The 14907-nt window shown below is 41.7% G+C and overlaps 1 protein-coding gene across 1 annotated transcript in view; it reads left to right on the top strand.

The window, feature by feature from the left end:
• The window catches only part of fhl3a (four and a half LIM domains 3a), a 31711-nt gene that overhangs the window by 15085 nt on the left and 1719 nt on the right, over window positions 1-14907 (top strand). Inside the window, exons 2-5 of the mRNA XM_030072942.1 lie at window positions 8725-8897; window positions 10242-10416; window positions 13919-14088; window positions 14326-14512. Coding sequence (XP_029928802.1) covers window positions 8742-8897; window positions 10242-10416; window positions 13919-14088; window positions 14326-14512 — 688 coding nt within the window. The 5' untranslated portion in view covers window positions 8725-8741. The remainder of the gene's footprint in view (window positions 1-8724; window positions 8898-10241; window positions 10417-13918; window positions 14089-14325; window positions 14513-14907) is intronic.

The following is a 14907-nucleotide window of genomic DNA, read 5'->3' as shown; positions in this document are numbered from 1 at the left end:
GGCACACAGGAGTTGACTGCATAGTTTCCCCGATGCAAACCAGATGTGAAACTCTAATGTATGGCAGCATTTTTTTTTCTTCAAAGGAAGACAAATGTAGGCCAAAAATGTAGTCTTCTGACCATCCACACACAGTGATATAAAAAGAAATTCAGATTCATTCCCAAGTCCCAAACTTTCCCTCATGGTGGTTAAGCGAGTACTGTATGATTTAAAGTAATTGCAATGTTATTGTTTGGTGTTGGTGGAGCATTATGGAACCTTGGGATTGAGACAGGGCTGTGAAGGCGGAGAGATGAGATGTGACAAATGCATTTTGGCCGGGCTCTCCTTCAGAAAGTTGTCATTCATATGCACATGGAGTCTCCCTTGCTCACACGTCCTCTTATCTCATTTTGCCAAGAAAACGTCAGGTTATGACAAATTTGTGTTTTTAGCATAACCAAACATACACTGAGTGAAGCTGTCCTGTGCCTTTTTTGGCCTTGTTGTACATCTTTAAATCACTGCATCAAATCCTTTTAATACTTGAACCCAGATGGTTTGAAGTATAGTTCTTGCAAGCCAGCTGCCGTTCACCCGTAGCTTTTCTCTATCACCCTTTGATATGCAGTCATGCTACAGGTGTACCACGCTCGAAAATCAAGGCTAATATTAAAAGACATCAAGTCACATCCCTTCACCTGCATGGTCATTAAAGGTTGCCAAGAAGGGACAAATTACAAAGGACATGGTGACATTTTCTGCTGCAGGTACTCATTTTCCCCCTTTATGTTTATGATGCTGGCTTTCATTTGAGGCTTCTGTCTCCTCCCACTCCACACCAGGCGGTGTTTAAAAGCTCAGGGACAATGACAGGTTAGCTTTCCCGTGTCTGGTCCTCCAGCTTGCCTTCTATCCTTAAGTCTGACCTAGTCTCCCACAGAAAGAAGTCTCACGGCTGTTCCCTTATAACCTGTTCATTGCTGTTGTTGAAAGAACCTCAGTAAATGGCATTGTTCCCTGTAGCTTTCTGACCTTAGCGTCATTAAATGCCTGACAATGTGGGTGGCCCAGGTTTTTCTGCTCTAATACAGGATCGAGTGCAGAAAGTGACAACTCTCCGACTGGAGCCACCACTTGTTTACCAACAGCATCCAAACAGTGGCTCTGTGCCGGGCCCATGCTATAAACTCTGATGACCACAGATTGCTCAATGCCTTACATGTCTCAACCCATGAAAGCGATTGCAGTGATGCTGTGCAGGGTACTTAGTGCACTAAACAGCATGAGAATTTGCTTAACTGGCAAAGGCAAACAAGCAAGGAAGCTTTTTTTTTTAACATTGTGAACGTTTAAGGGCAGGCATAATGTGTTTTTGTATTTCCATAACCATTACTTATTAGCTTGTTTTAAGAAGCACATGTGTTTATGAATGGGGCTGCGTTGCTATCTCTCCTTCATGAGCAATTTCCTTCTCTTCCTGTGATAAGATTCATTGGCTGACTCTGGCCTTACGATTGTTGGCCTTCGTTTATCTGATGATGCTCAAGCCAGCAAGAACAGCAAACCAAACGTGTAAGCAGATGTAGCTAATATATAACAAATAAATTTCAGAGTTAAACAGTTTGCTGCTTTATAGTGACCTAATGAGCCTACAATGTCGAGTAAATGACCCCGACCGCTTTAAGTGATGTTCATGCATGCATTTAGTCATGTTGACTGCTCATGATTTAGTTTGTGGAGTGACTAGTCCTTGAGAATATGCGGATCTGGAAGCTTTTCCCAAAGGACCCCGACCTTGGTTGGCGGCCCACTGAAGAGTAACGTGAATGTAATCCCTCTGACATCGTGACATAAACATAAGTTCTGGGCCATTGAAAAAGTCTTGTGCAATTCATGCCATTGCCATTTTGCATTAGTCACCAAATGGAAAGTCTTCCACGGTCATGAGGCAGTGGATAAAAACGAGCAGCAGACTTCCCCATCAAGCTGCTTTCAAGTGGCCACTGGACTGTAATGAAAATTAACTTTTCTGAAGTGTGTTTTTGACATCGTTCTTTATTTTTGATATGCTCAGCTGGGCCCTTGCTGCCTCAAATGATATACTCAAGTGTCCAGTGCTGTATTTTTTTCCCCCCGTCTCTAAGCCCGCCAGAGAGCTTTACTCTGTCTGGAAGATGTCCAGCGGACTGAGCACAATGTGATGGTATGTGTTTATCCAAACTTAGCCTTTTCACTTTCTCTCCAATTTGATTTAAGACATGTCATAGTTTAAGATCCTGCTCCAGCATTCATTTGCCTCTAAATGTCGCGCTCTCCCTTTGTTGTTATTGTTTCTTTTCTTTCTTTCTTTTTCTCGTCCCATTGTTCTGCTTGATTTGTCTTCAGTTTCTCCATTTCTTCATCACTCTCTCTGGGACCTGTACAAAGGGAAACAGAGTCATGAAGGGCCTAAGGGGACTTGCTCAGCAACAGTTTTTACCTTGTGTGTGGCTCAACTCAGTGCTGGACACAGTGAGTTAAAGGTGTTCAAGTAGCTTTTATGGGTGCTTCTTTGAATATAGAAGAACATAGTCTAATCCATTTTTGAGAGAGAAAAAAAAAACACTTGGATATAAATTCACAGAAGTAAACATAAACCTAGTTAACTAAAACTAGGACACACACTGTGTCCTGTTTTTGTTTTCTAACTTGACTTGCCTACATAACTATAGTGGCACCACAATTTTTAGGCTGTTGCCCACTTGGCAATAGGGGAAACCATTTGTGTATCCTCTGCCAAGGGTGTCATTAGTAGACTATGACGGTATTTCCACTGGCATCTACATGGTGTCTTATCAGGGTGGATTCAGTTGCTCCATTTCCACATCGTCATATCTTTCATTCACAGTTGAGGATGTGGGAATGAGCTAGGCCGTGGATCTGGGCAGTGTCTTACGTACAAATATTTATTTTTTGGTGGTTAAGAAAAAAAAACTGAGCTTAAAACAAAACACACGTGGATTGTTCTTATGATCTTAAGCTATTTTTATTACATTATTTTTCAATTGTTGCCAGATTTGGCAGTATTTGTAACAGTCAGCAGCTCCTGTCAGCCAGGCTCTTATCTGTCAACAAGAGAAAACCAAGAGCTGGTCTATTAATAATGGAAAAGTTTGAACTTTTACATCTGAATGAGCTCCATTTCACTGTAGCGCAACAGTATCTATTATGAAACTGAAAATGTGCCCAAAACTTTGTAAAATAGCAATTACTACAGTGACTGTGTCAATGAAATAGCTTTAACCGTGCTATTAAGTGTTTGATCTTAAGTATATGTGTTTCCTTTCCAGATAGTCTCCAGTTCACTGTAAATGGAGCCAGTGCCAGGTCTAAAATATAACATACAGTATGTCATTTAAAGGATTGTTTTGACCATAGTGCTTTATAACGTCTTTAGCATTTTGGCATACATTTTCGGGTGGCTCCAGAATAAATCAAACTGCTAACTTTACCCATCATTACACAGGACCACTACGATGTGTCATCTATTGTATGTATGCCCATCATAATCAAGAGAGTCTTGGTTCTTTGTTTCCTCTCTTTTGGAGAGATCACACAGAATAAAAGATACCAGTTGTCACAATACCAGAGTTTTGATTTTAATATCATTGCAGATAATATCTACTAAGCACCGTGCTACCGGCAAATAAGAAAAAAAAAATGTGGAGCAAAATGTTACCATACTTGACTGACAGATTTGTAGAAACTTTCACCCGGAGATTTTAATATTTTGGTTTGGTGTCCATCTTTCTCAGCTCTCTAGGTAAAATAAATTAGTTTTGCTCCTGTTTTTGCAAAGTTAGGCAGACTGGGACTCTTTTCAAGACACTTGCCATATTTTAAACTGTTTTACTGAATATTGTCACTACTGTTAATTCAGTTCGCAGAATACATACGGTTAAAAAAAATAATGTTCTGAGATACTGAATTTTGCAAACATATCAGACTAGCATTGACATTTTATTTTAGCATGACGGATATAAAAACAGTCATTTGTTCCTTTAGCCATCACCTTGACTTGATGTTTAACTAGAAAAACCTTGCTATTATTACATGCCACACTGCACTGTGGACTGACATTTTTTTTTTTTTTTTTTTTACAGTATTGTATCACTGTGAGGTACTTGTCACTGGTAGGATGGATTTTTATCTGTTTTTGGATGATCAGAATGGGGCAAAAAAATAACATAGAAGACAAGAAGCATAAAAGCAGCAGTAAGCCCAATATGATGGAAGGGCCAAAGGATTTAAGTAAACATTTGCAAGTTAGCCATGTTTGCAAACAGGGAGACAGAGAGGGATGGCAACAGGCAAATAGGGCATGAGTGACCGGCTAACGTGAATGCAGTGAGTGTGTTCCCTTATGCTTTCTGTTTCTACCTTAAGTGTGTTTCTGTATGTCTGTGAATGTGTGCTGCTCAGCCTATCAAAGATGTGAACTGGACACCGAACACCTGCTGGCTAATGCCCAAATACATAGGTGATCTCACTGTGATAGGCTCCCTTTCCCAAAGACATGTTTTCACCATTAAGCTACCTCTAACAGCACTGACTCACACACACACACTGATCCACAGTAAGCTTCAACAGACCACAAACCAGACAAGGATCAGAGATATTCAGCCTCCAGTCAGTCTTTTTTTTTTTTTTTTTTTTTTTTTTTTTGCATGTTTGTTTTGTTTTTGCTCATGGCTGTGTTAATGGCATTCTGACCATGATGAACAGTTTTAAATACAATTCTGGATACCCCAGAAATGTATTGTAAGCTGGGAATTTTTAAACTACCCTTTACAGTTAATTTTTGTCATGAGCATTCCATGTAATCTTCATTTTTCTTTTCTCTTGTCGCTAATAGAAGCTGTAACAGACGTTAGACATTACACAGCTACATAGTCATTTTGCTTGTGCAACACATAGCCATCTGCTTGCTATAGTCAAGATGATCTGTCTCCTGTGTTGATGCAACATACTGTCTAGTGCTTTGTCTAGCCTTAGTCAAACAGATACTTTACTAGGAGATTCTAGCAGAAAGGGGAGAAGAGTTGCTAGGCTCGTTCCCAGCAGGGTGTGCGGACTGTTCATTTGGAGTCAACCGGAGCGTGAGCAAAGTTTGGGCTGGGGATTAGCACGCAAGCCTGTGGGACCGGACTGGACAGGGTAGCTGCTTGCCCCCCAGTAACCAACCATGACTATGTTGCCCAGCAACTGCATAGTGAATACAGTCAGTTGCTCCGTGGTGCCTTTCAATTGGCCCTGAACTTCACCCTGAGTGCCAATCAGGCCCGGTTGTGATGACTACACAAAAGTAGCCTTGACTTTCCTCTGCTATCTCTCAGTCTGATATGCTAAAACAAACTGGACGAGCCAACAAATCACAGCCTTGAAAGTGTTAAGAGAACCATGGAACTGCATTTCCAGCATTTCTGCAGAGTCATTCACACTGACCTACATATCAGTATCTGGATATATTTTAAATCTCCCTCTCAGATGAACTCCCTCTGGGTCATTACAGAGAATGGAATGCACCATCGCACCATATTAGATGGAAATCCCTCTCCCGCTTTACAATACTATAATAAAACTCTGTACAGTATTTCTAGACCATTGTCCTCAGTGGAGGCTGTGGTGAGTGCCTTGAAGCCCACACTTGCTCCCATGGGGCTGAAGTCAGTCACAACTCTGGTATTTGGGAATGTTATTAACCTAGAGTGGGGTTCTTAGTCATCGGGTCCCGGGCATGGAGGAGATGGACCTCTGCTGGGAAGACAGGATATAGTGGGTCCAAAGCCCTGTGAGAACTGGCCTTCTGACTGGAATTCACTGTGGACCAGATCCAAGTCTTCTCTTCTCTTCTCTTCTCTTCTCTTCTCTTCTCTTCTCTTCTCTTCTCTTCTCTCCTCTCCTCTCCTCTCCTCTCCTCTCCTCCCCTCTCCTCTTGCTCATTCTCATTCTTTCCCACCCTATACACTTTATAATATCCCCCTCACCTTCGCCTTGGAGGCAGGCTGATGCTGGGGAAGTGATTTTGGATCGAGGCTTTTGGGTCAGTGGTTTCTGGATTCAGTCACGTATGTATGCAGAGTGCCAGAGGTCAGTGTACTGACGTCATACCCCTCTCTGTGAGAACCTGGTTCCTGTGCCATCAGGAGGTCATTTCTCGTTGTCCACTCACTACTCAGACATTGTTGGTCTAACTGATCATGTGCACGATAGCAACACTACAAGACCGATGAGTCAAAACAAGTCCTTTTTGTTTTTAAAGTTATGAATCAAATTTTGGAATCCTTGCAAGTGTAGATTTCCCGTCTGTGCTTTAGTGTGGTCTCCATTACCTAATCTTAATTGATTTCTGGCAGTCCCATTATTCAACCTCAAACCCCAGTTTCTCCAGAGGCCGTAAATACACTTGTAGTTAGGATGGTTGTCCAAGACTGCATGGGACTTTAGCAGTCGGGAAATAAGCAGCCTTCTGAACGCTCTAGATGATCTATCCCAGGTACAGAGAGAGGTGTCTATGGGGCAGTTTCTCATCTGTGAAAGAATATTCCTTAAACTTTCATCCAGAAAATGTATTTTTTGTCAGTCTGAAGAGCATTTTATGACCTACTTTCTAACATGTTTTTAGAAAGCAGATGATACAAATGAGCTGGGGAAGGGCAATAAACGTCTGCCTGATTTGCTTTGGAAATAAAAGCTGACATGAGACGTCATAGTATTCACTTCCCGTCTTTGTGAGTCATGCCTCGTCTCGTTCGCTAACCTGGCAAGTGAAGGCAGCACATACCTGCCTGGCACTGCAGATAACATTAAGGTCATAGTACTCCTTTTCAGCTCTTTACTTTGTTGATCTAATCTCACCGTTTGTGGTTATGGGCTGATGGCAACATCGCTGGATGGATGGTGAGTCCAATGTAAAGACAACATTATTAGAAGACGGACTTGCAAGTTCAGCACCTATCCATGCACAGGCCAACCACTGCTGCTTACTCTGACATTTTGCCATAGCTTCCAGATGGATGATGTCTACAACATGAGACATCAGGTCCTTAAGAGGTATCCATTCCCTTCATTAGATAGAGAAATACAGTATTCCAGTGCTGTCTATACACATGGCCACAGTGCTGTCTAACATTTACACTCTCTAATTTATGTCTTAAGGCCAGTGAAGGGGGCTACAAGTGCCTCTCAGAATTGAGGTAAGTGGTGTCACGTTAGCCAAAGCCTGTCACCGGCTTATATATGAGGACTGGGAGCAGGTGAGGTCTGTTGGATCTTGACTCTCTCACCCCGGCTCATTAAGAGCTTTTGTCTCGCAAAGGGCTGAGACAGATGAAACATGAGAACTTTGGACTTAGGTTTTCTTTGATGATGGATCCTGTGTGATTTGGTTATTATTCTTTCTTCCTCCCTGTCTCACCCTGTTTTTTATACTGCTGTGTGCAGGGGTGGGGGTGTGCTATGTGTGCATGCGTGCTAGTGCACACGTGAGCTTGCATTAGCGGGTGTTTTTGCATGTGTGTGTGTGTGTGTATGTGTGTAAGACAAGCAGCACAAGGCCAGTTTGAAGGTTGATTGATTATTATATCAGAGGCGATTATTATTGCTGGGTGGTGGAGATGAATAGCCAGCAGTGTACTCTGCCAGAGGGCTGTATCACTTATCACCGGGCTTTCCTCCAGCCATGCTGTAATGTTTTGGCAACCTGATATTGTTGCCATAATGCTCCCACAATATTATTCTGTCACTTTGTTGTGTGCTCAGCTATGATCAAGGGGCCTATCAAACAGTAAAAACCATATGCTTAGACAGTGTATCTCCTGTATCTGTCTGATGTGTGTGCATGTAGTGCATGTGTAGGCTGAAACAAAGGCACTTGAAAGAAAGAAAGAAAACAGTTTTCAAGTGTCTGTTGCTTTGACACACACAAGCACTTACAAATTCACACACTGCTTGTAGAAGCTGCTCCATGCAATAGTCACAAATAGATGTTTACCTCATAAATATTCAAGGGTGAATGTCTGTGCACCACTCCAATGTCGATATTCACAGCCTTGTTCCCACTCAACCATGGCAGGGCCTGTCTTAGTTTATTTTTGTTATGTTTATTTTCGATTGTAGATCTGGAGTTTTTGACAGTGTTAGGAAGCTGTTGGTAGTGACAGATAGAAATAAATGACTGTCTTACCCTACTGTCCCCTCCCCTCCCTGCACTGCACTTTCATCACAGAGCAATAAAAGTTAATAGGCGTTTTGCACTGCCTCTCATGAAAGTCATGTCTTTCTCGTTCTCATATTCCCTGTCTGTCACCCTTTCTCTCTCTCTCTCTCTCTCTCTCTCTTGCTGTCTGTCTGTCTCTCTCTCTCTCTCTCTCCCCCTCTGTCTTTCTCTCTCTGACCCTGTCTCTCTCTTTCACTCCCTCCCACTTGCTCTTCATGTTTTGTTTGAGCTCAGCTCCATCTCTGGTACAAGCAGAAGTATTTACAACATAAATATTGGCAGTGAAAGTCTATACTGATGTCCAACTGCTGTGCAAAAGGAGGTTAAGTGACTGAATCTTTCCTTTAGACTCTTCTTTCCACTGCACTCCTATTTTCTCTGCCCTCTGTTTTTATCCTCATCGGCTCTTGTCCTCATTTGGAACTGCTAGAGTGTATAGTTTGATGTTCGGCTGACTTGAACGTGTCCTTTCTGTGTTTCAGGCTTATAGCAAATCACAATGGCTGACCGTTTTGACTGTGACAACTGCAAAGAGTCCCTGTACGGCCGCAAGTACATCCAGTCAGACGACAACCCCTACTGCATCCCGTGCTACGACAGCCTGTTCTCTAACACATGTGATGAGTGCAAGGAGCTGATTGCCCATGACGCCAGGGTAAGGCGCCCGGTTTGGCATGATGAGACTTGTAATCTGCCGCACCACAGCACCAACAACGGCACATAAAGGATTTTTATCCAAAGTGAAATATCCACCATTTGGAAACAATGATGCCCCTTCTGATGAAATGGCTTTAAAGAAATACAGTAGTGCAAGTCATCAAAATGAATTTTAACTGCTTGCTCCAGGATGTCAAGAGTTGTGCCTACAAATAATGTGTTTCTAAGGATTAAATCATGCCTCTTTAATATTTCGTCATTTTCCCTTTTTTCTATTTTTTTTTTCCATAATGGATAAATAAGAATTAAACCATTCATATCAACTAATCTCAGAAGCTGTATGCTGTGAGATACATTTTGTGTAGTATAGATTGTTAAACAAAGATAATGCACCTCAAGGCCCTGCCCTAATTAGCTTTAAGCCATTTTTTACAGTTTTGACATGACCTTGAATTGCTAAAACAGGAGTAGTGTCACGTTAATGATGCATAATACATGCTAAATGAGGCGTGTTCTATATATTCTGTGCAGCAAGACACAGTAAAGGGTAATTTAACATGCAATTATACAGGCAATTTCCACTAAGTCCACATAAGCCAATGGGCTAATTTTGTCTCAGATTGTAAAAATGCAGCATGAGAGAACGTCTCCCTCTTCCCACAATCAAGTTAAATTTTAATCTTCCCTTAATGGAAAACACAAACATGAAGTGGATCATTTAAGACCGGCGTGCCCTACTAAGCGGAGTTTACACAGTGTGGCATGCTAGTTACAGTGAGTTATCAACACTCTCACGAGCAGTGGGCATAAAAAGCCTACATTTTTCTTGGCCCCGTGGCCTACGCACGATAAATTCAACCTTGTCCTTGTCAAGATCTTTTTTACACACAGAGGCAAACACGCGCTGTGCACGAATACCATGTGCGCACATGCAGACTTAAACCACTTATAAACACACAGACTTTGTATCTCATTTCTGCCTGTGCGGATATTACACATGTCGTTTTGACCCAGACCAGTCCCACACTCCTCTCTGCTGCTGTTGTAACCAGAAACCAATGTTACTGTTGTTGTTGAATCCTACAGCATTTCCCCTTATTAGCTTGCTTTAGATGACCTACAAAATTGCTGCAAATCTGAGACTATGAATTACATGAAAATGCATTTAATTTGGACGCAACGCCATAAAATTAAGGTCACTAATTTCTGAATTGAATTTGACCGTTTTATTAATCTTTTTAATCCATATTTTGCTACAATGGTCGCAGTTACCCACCAAATCCCAGAGGAATAACCAGTGAATTATGTGACCTCAAACAATCTCATCTTGTGCCGCCACCAGGAGCTGTTCTACGAGGACCGGCATTACCACGAGCACTGCTTCCGCTGTTTCCGCTGCGACCGCTCCTTGGCAGATGAGCCCTTCACCAGCCAGGACGATGCCCTGCTCTGTAATGACTGCTACTGTAATGAGTTCTCCTCCAAGTGCGTGGCCTGCGACAAGATCGTCATGCCAGGTAAAGACATAAACAGGGGTTTTGTGAGGCGGACTTTGAAAATCTTATGGCCCCATCCAGGATTGTACCCTCTGAATGACTCTTCCTTATCAGCTGTTCTGATTAAAGATATGCCAAAGGGTTTTTGAGGACAGAATATTCTTTCACCATAGGTTAGAGAAGCCTTACAAGTGGAAAACCACCTTTTTGAATCCTGGACTGACTTGGAGAAATGGAGAAAGGACTCTCCTGCCTCCCTCAGCTGCTTCCTCAGTCGTGCCCTTTGACCCCCAGTTGCTCCAGTGGAGCTGAGACAGGGCTTTAAGAAAAATAACATATAGGTTACAAATTAACCCCTTACATTCTCATGTTCTCTTACATTTCCCCTGAAGTAGCTTCAAAATTAGAAAAAACCATTTTATTTCCATATTGTACAACAATGGCACATTTATCTTTGTCTGCTGGTTTCAACACTTCACTGAAACTATTTATAGAGTAAAATAAATACAATTCCATTGTTTTATGGCTGCACTGTTTCATGAAATAGAAAATAACTTGATGCTGTGTGCATCATTTTATACAGATTTTTCCTATAATTTGGTGTATTTGTAAACCTTGGGATCTCTGTAGGTGTGAACAAAGCTCAGCTGCATAACAATCGATGACAAACATGGAGTTGAAGGGTTAAAAAAAGAGAGAGAGAGAGAGTGAGAGTGACAGAGAAGATACTGTACGGGCTAGGGGAAGATGTAAAACACCTCATAAAATATTCACACAGAATGCATTTCACAGTGCCATATGTACCACTTTCCTTCACCCCACAAAGCACGAGTGTCATTTGGTAATGTTCAGACTCTCTTATTTTCCACATACTGTACAAATTGAGAATTCAAGATAAATAGGAAAATGAGTTTGAAAGTGATGATGTGGCAAAGAGCGTGCCAGCACTGCGTCCCAGAGGCAAGAGGAAGTGGATGGGTAGTGGATATGAGAGGGAAAAGGGTTTAGAAAACAGCGGAAGGAGAGCGAGAGAGAAAGACAGAGAGAGTGCGACAAAGAGGAAGACTGAAGTCCACGACTGAGCGGCAGCCACGGCTGAATGTGACAGAGTAATTGCCAGTCTGCCTGACTTGTTGTCTGTGAGCCAAATCCTCAGGCCTGGCAGGCTGCCAACAGTCTGATTATAACAAGAGATAAGCGAGTCAATTATTTCAGCGCCCCTGTAGTGGCCAACATAGCCTGTGCAAAGCAGCAAATGATTCCAGGAACAGTCCGACGCCGCCCTTTATTTCTAGGTCATTTCATTTCTTCTTGTAAAGCTTGTGCACTTGCTGCAAGGCCCCTCATGTATACCCCTGCGAGTCACCTTGAGAAGTAGTAATTGTTATATAGAGTATGATCAGATCAAAGGCATCCTCCTCGTAGGTGGTAATTAGGGAAGCTCATGGGAAGTTAATAGTATACTGCAACCTCTTAAGTGTTAAGGTGCTATCAGTATCGTTGTGTGAACCGGTGAGCTCACCTTAGGAAAGACTCAGATGTGGTTTTGTTGCTCTTCTGAATGGTAAATCCCACCTACTAACAACAGCGCCGGCAGCCATAGTCCTTCACAATCATGCACACATGTGCACACACCCTCAAAAACAGACACACACTCTTGTCTTTGTATAATAATCAGATGCTAAGCTGAAGCATTTTAGCTGGTGTCAAGAAGAAAGAGGCAACTTAGTATCAGAGCTGTGTGAATGGATTCCCCAGAAGTTGTTTTGGTTACCAAGATTGATTTGATAGGCCTGCTAAAACGCTCCCAGTTGCCTGAGATAGTCATCTGGGTGTTAAAATGTTGTGCCCGAGACAGTAGGCTCCTTCTTTTGTTCTGTCTTAATTTATGCCTTGGTGAAAATATTTCTCCCACAGAGAGACGCTCTGTTGCTGTCACCGTCCCCTGTGACTTATCATCTCATTTAAGTGTCACGGCAGAGTTGGAATTGCTTTATTTGCCAACTTGGATTAAATATAAAGGAGTTTGTTTTGGTGACATTGCTGGAAAGAGATAATGACAACCTTCACAACATAGGAACAGATTACGTACAGTAATAACATAGAAAGAGTTTTGGGTAGCATTTTATGTTGTGATACATTCTAATATGGCATTCAATTCAGTATCTAATTACAGTATAATTTGGTAGTGTAGTGTCTAATTATAGCATATTTTGAGTCTAATGTAATATTCGGTGTCTAATTACAGAATAATTTGGCAGTTTAGTATCTCTATATATAACAGTATATTTCAGTTGTACTGTTTAATTCGAGATTATTTCATATTTCTGTCTATTTAGATTTTATGAACTGTGTCTAATTAGTGTACCACAATATAGGGTGCAACCAACTGTTGCACCAAAATGAGATACTGATCATTAAAAAAAAAAAAAAAAAAAGCTCTCCCATGGAATGATGGAACTGATGGAATGAATGTCAAGCACATTTTGAATTTGTACTTAAGTTAGAAGTCATCTTAAGACATTTCTTGTAATAATATATATTTTTTTGTTTGTATATGCAGCCACATGTCTCAGCTTTAGCCTTCTTCAGTAGCTGCATGCTTTTTAAATAGTGCCTGGTCAATTTGAAGTGGCAAAATGTTTGCAAAATGTACATATAGTAATTTAGAATGAAGCCCTTTGCAGGACAGGGCGTTGACTTTACAAACATACGTTCACCAGTCAGTCTGCATGTTCAGTCTGCCATTGCAGTTGCAGTGTACTTGCAGGTATAATGTAGAGTCGAGTGAGTGTCCACTGATACCAATGCGACCGAGCAGGATAAGATGCGTAAAATAAGCTATGAGCATCAGAGAATTTCTCAATTTGCAAAGAGAGCAAAAAATGTTCCCAAAAAGGAGTACACTTTTTTGTACCTCAGCCTGTTCTCATTATTTTCACTGACTTGTCTGATGTACATGCCTAACTGCTAGGTGATTCATGGGAGCCTTTGACTGGGGGATTTTTTTTTTCTGGGGGATTTTTCCAGTGTGTTCTGGTCAAGAAAAATAAAGCGGTTTTCGATCAGAAAACAAGCAAGTACACAGCCCGCAGCAGTAGAAAATGTCAGTACCGCGCAGCCAGCAGTATGAGAAAATGTAGACCCCACACAAAACACTGCATCAACAAAAACTATAACAACTAGTATCACAAAAAAACTCAACAATTGAGGGGTGCGGGATGGATTGTTTAGGGACAGACAGTGGGGAAAGCAGCGTCCTGCTCTCCAGGGCCTGCCTTGAGTTTACTGTAGTGGTACATGTGGTATTTTATGTCACAGTTCAATGAAATATCCTTGAACAAGGACAGAATGTCTCTAAAACTCAGATGAAGGAGGTAAAAATGCTCTCTAATTTTTTTTTAAAATTTCGATTCCTGCTTTCTACCTTTCCCACCACCTCTGCATCCTCCATGACTGTCCCTCTGTCTCTGTCTCTGTCTGTTTTTCTCTCTCTTCCGTCATCTGACTTCCTCTCTGCTAGGTACTAGAAAGCTGGAGTACGGTGGGTCCACGTGGCACGAGGGCTGTTTCATCTGCCACAGCTGTGAGCAGCCAATCGGCTCCAAGTCCTTCATCCCTGACAAGGACGAACACTACTGTGTGCCCTGCTACGAGGACAAGTTCGCTCCGCGCTGCACGCGCTGTAAAAAGGTCAGTGAATTCATCATTTAACTGAATTATTGTCATCTGTACGACAAAGAAACTCCTGTTTGTCCTGTTAGTCTAAAAAATGACTCCAAAAATGAATTCATTTTACTAAAGCATTGGATTTAATCCTGGCTTGGCTGGGGCATTTACCACCACACCACCTGTTGCAGTAAATTTTAAAAGTATTTAGAAGTGAGAGGAAAATATATTTAATTGACCTTTGACCTATCTGCTTTGAAGACCCTGGCTAAAGGTGGTGTGACCTATCGGGACGAGCCGTGGCATAAGGAGTGTTTTGTGTGCACTGGCTGTAAGATGCAGCTCGCTGGGCAGCACTTCACCTCCCGAGACGACAGCCCCTACTGCCTCAAGTGCTTTGGCAGCATCTACGCCAAGAAGTGTGCGGCCTGTGCCAAGCCCATCACAGGTAGGACTGCATAAGAATCAGAATCCAAAATACTGTATTGATCTCCAAGGGGTAATTGGGTCAGTTGCAGCTACTCAGATTCTTGAAAAAAAAATTATAGATGCAGAAAATAATAAATCTAAAAATATATGCATTCGAATTTTTCTTTTAAATATGTGCATTATGTAAAACTGTGTGCATTAATCCCACAATAATATTACAACCGTATATACAGAAATAAGAAACTTGAATTTGTAAAACGTATACCTATACACACCATGTATACATCGAGGTATTGCACTATTCAGTTATTGTACAGCTCCCCAGGCATAAAATTATTGCACAGTTAAATAGTTAAATAACCAGTTAAATAGTGTACAGTTATGCAGTCCACTAACTCAGGGCATCTGACCCTC

The sequence above is a fragment of the Myripristis murdjan genome, chromosome 16 (assembly GCF_902150065.1).
Source record: "Myripristis murdjan chromosome 16, fMyrMur1.1, whole genome shotgun sequence".
NCBI lineage: Eukaryota > Metazoa > Chordata > Actinopteri > Holocentriformes > Holocentridae > Myripristis > Myripristis murdjan.
This window is presented reverse-complemented; position numbering and strand designations above follow the sequence as displayed.